The sequence below is a fragment of the Penaeus japonicus genome, unplaced genomic scaffold (genome assembly GCF_977035675.1).
Source record: "Penaeus japonicus unplaced genomic scaffold, GWHDUDI00000001_assembly GWHDUDI00000008, whole genome shotgun sequence".
Lineage (NCBI taxonomy): Eukaryota > Metazoa > Arthropoda > Malacostraca > Decapoda > Penaeidae > Penaeus > Penaeus japonicus.
In genome coordinates, this window is record NW_028234410.1 from 37,498,342 (window position 1) to 37,508,341 (window position 10,000).

At 37.7% G+C, this 10,000-nt stretch overlaps 3 protein-coding genes across 4 annotated transcripts in view; 2 read left to right on the forward strand and 1 right to left on the reverse strand.

The window, feature by feature from the left end:
• Ptp61F (Protein tyrosine phosphatase 61F) overlaps positions 1 to 2,267 on the forward strand; it is a 48,524-nt gene extending 46,257 nt beyond the window's left edge. Inside the window, exon 10 of the mRNA XM_043014591.2 lies at positions 279 to 2,267. Within this exon, the coding sequence (XP_042870525.1) occupies positions 279 to 330 (52 nt within the window). The 3' untranslated portion in view covers positions 331 to 2,267. The remainder of the gene's footprint in view (positions 1 to 278) is intronic.
• Positions 2,268 to 5,890: 3,623 nt separating this feature from the next.
• Positions 5,891 to 7,650, reverse strand: LOC122252244 (splicing factor YJU2). The gene has a single exon (XM_043014603.2). It carries the CDS (start codon positions 7,039 to 7,041, stop codon positions 6,049 to 6,051), a length of 993 nt encoding a protein of 330 aa, XP_042870537.1. The 5' UTR covers positions 7,042 to 7,650; the 3' UTR covers positions 5,891 to 6,048.
• A 20-nt stretch (positions 7,651 to 7,670) lies between these two features.
• LOC122252252 (uncharacterized) overlaps positions 7,671 to 10,000 on the forward strand; it is a 25,883-nt gene continuing 23,553 nt past the window's right edge. The window contains exons 1-3 of one of the 2 annotated variants that reach the window (XM_043014625.2): positions 7,671 to 7,806; positions 9,620 to 9,803; positions 9,966 to 10,000. The exon at positions 9,966 to 10,000 is cut by the window's right edge and continues 1,742 nt beyond it. In XM_043014625.2, coding sequence (XP_042870559.2) covers positions 7,804 to 7,806; positions 9,620 to 9,803; positions 9,966 to 10,000 — 222 coding nt within the window. In that variant the 5' untranslated portion in view covers positions 7,671 to 7,803. The other variant, XM_043014616.2, reaches the window with a different exon arrangement.

A 10,000-nucleotide genomic window follows, 5' to 3' on the forward strand; every position in this document is an offset into this window, starting at 1 on the left:
TCCTCCTCCTCCCCCTTCTCCTCCTCCTCCTCCCTCCTCCCCTCCTCCTCCTCCCTCCTCCTCCTCCTCCTCCTCTCCTCCTCCTCCTCCTCCCCTTCATTCTCCTCCTCCTCCTCCTCCCTTCTCCTCCTCCTCCTCCCCCCCTCCTTCTCCTCCTCCTCCTCCCCCCCTCCTTCTCCTCCTCTTCTTCTTCTTCTTCTCCTCCTCCTCCTCCTCCTCCTCCTCCTCCTCCTCCTCCTCCTCAGTAACAAGACTCATTCTCCTCTCTTGTTTTCCAGGCCCAGCACTGACGAAGACACACCAGCCAAGCGTCCTCGTGTCCAGAAATAAAAAAAAAAAGATATCTGCAAAAAAAAAATAAATAAATAAAAAAATAAAGAAATAAAAAAAAAGATATCTCAAAAAGAAAAGAAAAAAAAGATACATTTTTTTAACTTCCTACATGAATTGTGATATCAAAGAGGTATTAGATAATGGCTGAATGTACGGAAGGCTTTCCATTGGATTAAGTTATTAGAGAGAGGGATCAAATGAAGAATGAATTAGTGTTACGTTAGTTTAAGTTCCTTTGAGAGATATTTGTAACAAAGTTACATATGGGGAAAAAAAAGACAAAAAACATGACCATGATTATAATGAAATGCACACTTAGAATTTGATAGAAGAAGGTAAATTTTGATATTAAGAAATGCACTTTTTAGAATTTGATAGAGGAAAGTAAATTTTGGCATCAGGAAATGCACTTTTAAAATTGATGAAAGACAGTACATTTTGATATCAAGAAATGCTAACTATATAATAGTTGAACTTGAACAGATGTGCAGATGTTGTGATTAAGTGTAGTGTGAATTACTTGTGATTTTCATATGATGATCAGTTATGATATGGTGTGATAATTATGATGATGATAATTTTAATGATAGGAATGATAATACTGGTGATGATGATAATGATGATAACTAGAATATAAGAGTTGCTGAAATAATTACACAACTATAATTTCAGCGTCAGGAAAGTACCATTTTTTCATCTATTTGCCTTAACTCAATCAAAAAACCTGAACCTAATGAGCTCCATTGCCGGAGGAATGAATCAAAGGAGACAGTGTAGAGTGAGAGAAACGAAGCTATCCATTCCTTAATATTGTAAGAGTCAGTTCATTATTACTGTCTTCATTCTCCTCATTATTATTATTACTGTTGTTGCATATAATTTTTTTTTTTATCATTATCATTATTGTTTTATGATTATCATTGCTAATATTATTGTTTTTTATTATCATTATTATAATTACTATTACAGTTTAATTATCATTATTATTACTTTTTTTGTAGGATTGTAATTATCATTATTATTATTATTATTATTATTATTATTGATATTTCTTTCTCATTTTTATGATCATTACTACTATTACTCTTATTATTATTATTAATATTTATATTTATGACTCTACATGTCGATGATCAGTATTATGATTATCATAATTATTATCATAAGATTACTATAATCATCATCCTTTTCATAAAATTTTTGGTTCAAATAGATATTTTTTTCAGATAAGTAAACACATTTCCTAGGATGTTCTCAAGAACAGATACTTATTAGTAAGTAGATACAATAATATTATAGTGGTTTGTATTATACATATATATATATTTACCTTTAGATGTCAGACATGTGGTTAATTTATTTCAGTATGATAGAAAAGGAAATACAGATTACAAAACTCCAGAGCTACCTCATATTATATTCATTGCACTGAAATGGTGAGAACTTGAAACTCTGACAAATGAATAAATGAATGAAAATGAGTTGAATATATACTCAGATATTTTTTAGTTACATGGGAATGCCATGTGTTCATTGATACTAAAATGAATTCAACAGTTCTTATTTATGTGGTTTGTTAGCTTTTTTTTATTATTTTTATAAGCTTTTGAACAAGCAAAGAATTTGGAAGAGGGAGACAGGGTAAAGAGGAAAATCTAAAAAATGGAATAAATGAGGTTTAAGAAGAGAGAAAAGTATAGTGGAAAAAAGAAAGAAATAGATTGAGAAGAGAAGATAACAAAAGTGAATAAATAATTTATAAGAAAAAAAATAAAGAAATGAGAGAAGAAAGTCAGAAGAATGAGAAACATGAGATTATTAAAGAGAAAACAAAAGAGAGAGAGAAATATGATGAAAACTTAAGGACAACCAGTATAGAGAGAAAGGAATACAGAAATGGAGATTTCTGAAGAAGCAAAAGCAAAAATGAAAAAGAAGGGAGTGAGATTAAGCTTCCTAAAACAAGACACCTTAAGAAGTTCAGCCTAAGTGGGCATCTTAAGCTGTGTGTTTTCTATTATTATCTAGACTTATGGTATGAAATACGAGACTATAAATGATATATCAGCAAAGTGGTATTAACCCATTAGCAGCGGATGGCATGATTTGCTGCAAAGGCAGAGTCAGTCATAGACGCGGATGGCATCATGCCAGACATGTAAGACAGCCATCCGTCTGCACAGACCTTTTTTTAATACCGCGACCAATGGGTTAATTAGCATTTGGTATAATAGATCATCATAACTGAAGGAATAACTAGCTTGTAATTTCAACAAGAGGAAAAGTACGTTGTTGTGGAGAGGTGAAGAAATATTTTTGAAAGACAAGAAAGAAAAACAGAAAAAAAATATGTGCAATAAGATATCAAAATATATACTAGAGAATGAAATGAGGGAGACATTATGATCACCAAAATGCTAAATAAAAGATTGTGAAATTTCACTTTCTTTAATTTTATGTTAGTCTGTTTGTGTAATACTTATGGGAGCATATACTGTCCCCAGATACTGACTGTATTCTCACTTCTTAAATAAAGCAGTTGAATATATTGTGGATTTTTCATTAGTATAAAAATGAACCTCTCAGACACATTCAACACAAACATGTGCCCTTACCTCATATACACCTATATGCTAATGCAAGCATATACACATTCATTCTCTCTCTCTCTCTCTCTCTCTCTCTCTCTCTCTCTCACACACACACACACACACACACACACACACACACACACACACACACACACACACACACACTCACACTCACACTCACACTCACACTCACACTCACACTCACACTCACACTCACACTCACACTCACACTCACACTCACACTCACACTCACACTCACACTCACACTCACACTCATACTCATACTCATACTCATACTCATACTCATACTCATACTCATACTCATACTCATACTCACACTCACACTCACACTCCTCTCACTCACTCTGTATCTGTGTGTGTGTGTGTGTGTGTGTGTGTGTGTGTGTGTGTGTGTGTGTGTGTGTGTGTGTGTGTGTGTGTGTGTGTGTGTGTGTGTGTGTCTGTCTGTCTGTCTGTCTGTCTGTCTGTCTGTCTGTCTGTCTGTCTGTCTGTCTGTCTGTCTGTCTGTCTGTCTGTCTGTCTGTCTGTCTGTCTGTCTGTCTGTCTGTCTGTCTGTCTGTCTGTCTGTCTGTCTGTCTGTCTGTCTGTCTGTCTGTCTGTCTGTCTGTCTGTCTGTCTGTCTGTCTGTCTGTCTGTCTGTCTGTCTGTCTGTCTCCTAACACACAGTTTTTAATAATGTACTGTGCTTAATATCTGTAAATGTGTGTACTAAGAAATAGCAGCAGAATATAATCATGAAAATTTACCCTTTTTTCTGAATTAATCCATAATTTTCATCCTAACACCAAAGACAGAAAGAGAGGAACACTATCTCCAAAGAAGTCTCATAGCTTATTGTGCCCCTGTGATACTGCATTTTGTTTCTCCATTTGTCTTGAAAATCCACATCAGAGATAAAATCCTTTGCATCTTTTGCATTCACATTCTTTCCTTCACCACGATCACTGAGGCCAAGCAGTTGCAACATTGAAATCACTGAGATCTCTGTTGTTATAATGGATAGTGGGCCTGTGTGTATCTGTGGTGGGAAAGAAATAAAAAAAAGAGAGGGGGCAAGAATAAGAGTGATTGCGTGTATAAGCATAGTTCTATACAGTGGAGTTCTCTCTCTGTGTAATGAACTAACTTTGCACTTGTACCTGCTAATGACCAAGTTGTTGGCGCAGATCATTTTTAGCAATCAATCAATCATTCCGCACTTGCATGTGTGTGTTCTTATGTATACACTCACTCCTAATGTATTTCTATACACCAAGAGAGAGTGAGTGAATGTGCATGTGTGTACGTGTCTGAGAGAAAGTGCTTCCTGTCACTTTCAAAAAAAATCTCAGTAGCTTTGTCAACGTCTCATATTAATTCTTTGGCAATATGTTATTATAAACTATAAATTATGAACTAACAGCAGAGTTCTCCTTCCATCATGCACTTTCTTATTCACTCAACAAGCTATTTTTATTTGCAAGGTCAGCTGCTCTGAATTTTTTTTTTTTTTTTCTTTCTTTTTCTTTTCTTTCAAATTCTTGATTTTTCCTTTATTTGTTTTTCTTCATTTTTATGAAACCATTTTTCTTCATGGTGTTGAATAACCCTTGATTAACCAAAAATCCCGACGGGCCCAGCAAGAAGTGGCAACCCCCTATGCCGGGCCTATGCAATATTGCATCGGGAACATCACACTGGTGTGTCGCCCCGTCATCAGGCATTTAGCCGTGTCATACGGGTGTGACACACCGTCATCATTGGGTTAACCCATTCCCGGCAGGCCGTTTCGTCTTTTTTGGTGCCAATGCCGGGGCTCTCGAACGCATAGGCCTAAATCAATTATATCATTGACGGCATATGACGGCACCCGCGCTATCATATTACATAATCGCCGTCTGTGGCCGGCGGCCGGCGGCATTGGGTTAACCCTTCCAGTATCAGATACATTTTAAGGTGTTTGGCCTCAGCTGGGCATCTTAAGATGTGTGTTTTCTATCATTTTCTATACAAAAGGCATGAAATATGAGTCTATACATATATTTGCAAATGGACAATTGCAGTGCGAAAGTGGTCTGACCCCACAGATAAGCCCATAGCAGAGGGGTTTATGAGATATGAAAAATACAATAAAGGGTAGAGTATGTAGCAGGAAGATAAATAAAGAACAAGGAGATGAGAGACAAGATAGGGTGGCTGGGTTTAGTGAAACTTGGAGAAGAAAAATGCAATGAAGATTGGGGAAGGGAGACAGAGAAATGAGAGCTGTTGGTATTAAATAAACAGAGAGGAAATGGAAAACAACAAAAACAAAGTAAATGACATTACATATTGAAACAAAGGACAACAGAGATGTGCATGGGGAGAGTATGTTCAAGTGTACGTGTTTATGTATGGCCAGATTTCAAGATACCATGATTTAAGAGCACCCTCAAATTCTTTTCGATAATTATGATAGTGTTAGGAGTAAGCTTTAATTTTTTTTTTTATTAGTTTATATAACAGCTTTTACACACAAAAAAAAATTAAAAGAAAAAATGAAGAGCCTCCTTACTTTTACATTTTCATTGGTGAAATTTTTGTACATCACTATGTACCCGTACATAAGTTTGCTGAGAAAATGCTTATAATGAATGTTCAATAACTATGCACACTCTTACAAATACATATATCCTTGGTATATGTTATTATAAAAATACAAGCTAGATATATTTCAAGGAATAAAACAAAAATCTGGTATTAATAGGAAGTAGGTCTGCCAAAATTTATTCTATTTATGTATTTACTATGATATAAAAAAAATTGTATATCCTTGAATATCATTAGCCCTGAGCAAAAATGCTATATTAGTGGAAATACATCAACAGTCACACTTCTTTTGGACTGATATCGAAAGGGAAATCTTAAACCTTTAATCTTTATCACAGATATTACTGGTAGACCAATTTCCTAGAGCTGCCAAGTCATTTACTATTTGTGGACTATATTGAAAAACAAAAACTTCTATACTGGAAATATCAAATTTACATTATATATGAATAATACATAACAAGATTTATATAATGCATTTCATATCTACATCGAAATTCAAGCCAGGATATCAACTTCCTTGACATGAAGGAATCTAACTACTGTCCTCTCCCGACTCAGAGTCAGAGTAAGCACCCAAAAAGGCCAAAGCATTACTCGTCTTCGATGATGAGGAAACGGAAGGCGTGACTGAACTGGACGCATCGTCAGGCTTTTTGGGAGCGTCCTTTGATTCCTCCCTTGATCCGTTTTCTTTTGATTCTTTACCATTTTCCGATTTATCATTACTTGGCTTTGCTGGTTTGCTTTTTATCATGCCGGCAAGTTTTGATTTCATGTTATTCTGCTTTGGGGCTTTCCCTGAGTCACTCGTCAGGATATCCGAGGGAACGGAACCCTCGACTTTAATCTTCTTGATCAGCGGCTTTTCATCGTCCAGGTCCTCTTGTGCGACTCTCTTGATCATTTCTCCATCAACCATCTCATACCCAAGTACTCTCAGCGCCTCCAAGCGCTCTGCTTCCTCGATCTGTTCCTGTGTCAGCTTCCTCTCCGACTCAAATTTGTCTGTCATCTTGCTGAGGTCAATGCTGGCGTGACGCTCGTTCATTTCCCTCAGGTCCTCAAGGGATTCCAGCACCTCCATCTCGTACTGTGACTGCTGCGTCCTGTTCTCCAAGAGCAACATCGGGTTCGACTCGATCTCTTCCTTAGCCTCCCTCTCCTCTCGCGCTGCCTGCTCTTCCGCCAGCTTCAGAGCCTGGAAGTTCCTGTGCGCCCCGGCCTCGATGACGTAATCGACACTCTCGGGATCCGTGCGGAAGGATATCTCCGCCAGGCATCCCGGGCACTTGATGTAAAACCTGTATATCCTCACCCCCAAATACGTCATGTTTTCCACATCTTCCTTACGAGCATTGAACTTCTTCCCCTTGGCGATGTACTCTCCGCAGGTGTAACACTTGATATTACAGGGAACCATCAACCTCACTGTGAACTGACGGTTCCTGGGGCATCTTGCTCTCGGGATCTTAGACGGGTCGAAGTCTGGCGGGTAGTACTTGTTCAATACCTTACGTTCAGACATCTTGGACTAGAGGCTGACTGAACTGACACAAACAATCAGATATACCAAAAAAATAAAAAATAAATAAAACGTTCTCGAGCTGGTGATTAGATCGCACACTAAATGTTATCTCTGTATTTTTCTCTTCTTCCTCTGTGTCTTTGCTTTGATGGGTGTTCTTAGACTTCGGTAGGATAACCTTCAAAGTTTATAGTCCTACGGTTCCTAGATATGAGGGAAATTACGCCTTAAATGTGATACTTGACTCTGAAGTTAAACGTAAACACACAACACCAGATCGGTCACGTCCGATTCCTTGCATTCCAACTTTCCCCTGAGCTCCACATCCTCATAACAAGACCCATTAAATAGGACAAACGACTACCAATATTTCAACCATAGAAACTAAATAGAGTAAAAATATATCCTTATACGTATTTCCCCATCATTCTCATAATTACCAAATATTAAAGGCATGAGAAAAATAAAAAAAACATACAATATAAACCTCCGTATCTCAATCACCTGCACTAAATAAAAACCCACATCATCCAAACAACCATCACCTAAAACCAAAACGCAACACCCACCAAGAAAAAGAACAAACACGACAAACCCTTAAAAAAGAAAAAAAAACCCGCGCTCGGGTCGCAGGGATCGGGACGCGGCTGGCCCAAGATGGCGTCGCAACAGAGCGCATTTGAAACGTTTTCCTGAGTAAAAAGGGAGAGAACACGCGGCCATGGACACCTCTGGTGGTCGCCGCCTTGCACTGTCATCAGAATGGTGAGACTCTCGCGCCCTGCCCAGTTACACGGGAGAAACGACGGGTCTTTGAGGTGTTTTTAGGGCTTGTGAAGTGGCGGAGGTGGTTTTTTTCTCGGCCTCGCGTGATGAAGGTATTGAAAGCGTGTGTGTTGGATGCTGAATGGACGGGAATAAATCGTGTTTCGAGCAGCCAGCTGTGTTGTTGGGTTTAAGTCCTCCTGTTGACCAAGGGATGGGCATTTTATTCCCGATTGGTCTGTAGGAAAGACACTTAATGACCTCCCGAGAGATACGTGTGTGACGTTAAGGGACCCGGTATTTCCTGAGGTCACACTATTAATTCGATTTGTGATGTGGAGGAAAGATGGTAATTATAATCCATTCTTGGTGATTTTGCTGAGCTGGTGCAAGTCAGCAGGACTCCCTTGCACTCTTGCAGATGTGCAGGGAAAGCAATCCCTGTTATGAATGAGGGGGAAGATCTGTGGAAATATCAAGGGAAAAGAACGTGATCCTTGTGTATATTCTTATTTATTCAGAAAAAAAAGTATGTCAATGATGTTAGCATATATGGCACTGATGGTTTGCTTTTGATGTGCTTGTCAATATTTATAACCAATTAAAACCATTCATTCGAGGTAATCGGAATGTCATGCCATCAAGTACCTGTCGGTCATTTAGCAAATGTCAACAAACCTTTTCCACATATATATGTAGTGAAGCTTTTTTGTCTTTTACTTTCAGCTGGCACTTAATTTATAATAAATATCACAAGCAATCCTTCAGTGACAAAAGTGCCACCCTTTCTGAATAGATAATGATTATATTTCTGTGCTTAATCATAAGAAATAGGATGAAAGGAGAGACGTATCTGTAAAAGGAAGAGTCTAGCAGCATTGATTTTATAGGACGCTTTTAATTTTTTTATATGAGTACATCGCACCGAAGGTAAACAATAGCTAAATAGAATCAATAAACTCATAAGATTGTTTTTATCTCAGATATTTCCATCACTAATTGAAAATAATTTTTAAAAAATTATAACTAATCATAATTAATATTACTTTTCAACCACTGTCAAAATGGCCTGTTTTACCTTGCACAAGCTATTTGCACCATAATGCGTCAGAGATTTGAATCCACTTAAGAGTAATAAAGGTACTGGATGCTGGTAGCTAAGTTTTGTCCTTACAAAATATATAGATCTTGTAGGCCTCTGTTGCAATTTATGAATCTGCCTAAGCTTCATCTTGCCAGAATATACAGGGAATTGATTTGTTGACCTTTGCCAAAACACCAGAGTTTGTCAGTCACTTGGCATTGCCACTGTCTATGGCATATTTGCCATGGAAGAAAAGTGTCTTAGAATTAGTCAATACCATTGCCATGTGTATATATTGCTTACCTTATAGGTGATTGTTGCATATACTTGCTTGGAAGGTTGTCATCAAACTGATACTGAGTTAGGCATGAGAACTAAGAGAAGATGGGTACATCACATGAAAAAAGTATAGTATAGCTAGTAAACACTTATACAGTCATTTTGATTATAGTGTAGGAATTGGATTCTTTCAATGTTATTTAGCAGGTAGTGTCCTTTCTAAATCAGAAATACATATTTCTTTACAAATGCAGATTTCAAAAAGATGACATATTCAGATCTCCCAAAAAGTGTATATAAGCTATATGATATGAGGAATAACATTTATCTTCATACCTCATCTTGATAGAGAAGGTGTTCCAATATATCATAGGATGTATATATAAAGTCTAGATCCTGAAACTCGTAACAAATTTGTGTACAAGATTAATTCCCCTCTCCCCCTAACAGAGTGTTGGCCACTTATGCAAGACCTGTGGAGAAGGGCGAGTGCGTCCTTTCCAGTGTTCCTTAGACCAGGCGGTTGTGAGATGCGACAATGCAGACTGTGATTCATATCTGGAGACTCCGCCATGGGAGTGTGTAATCAGGCAGACAATTACCCCTCGTAAACAAAGGCAGTCTGTCTTTTCCGGTTAGTATTTTCGTTTATGTGTCTATTATGGTGATTGTGTTTATTTGACTCATTGGATTGTAGACCAAGAATCTTTGTACGGTGGGTGTGAATTGTGATAAGGATGATAAAAAGTCCCTGTCAGATGTGTATCAATATCAGAATATTTCTTTCTCTTTCAAGGTAACCAGCATTACAGGGCCTGGAGCTGCAGCAGT

Excerpts from the sequence above, each read along its gene's own strand:
- LOC122252244 (XM_043014603.2), bottom strand. The coding sequence starts at position 7,041 with ATGTCTGAACGTAAGGTATTGAACAAGTACTACCCGCCAGACTTCGAC.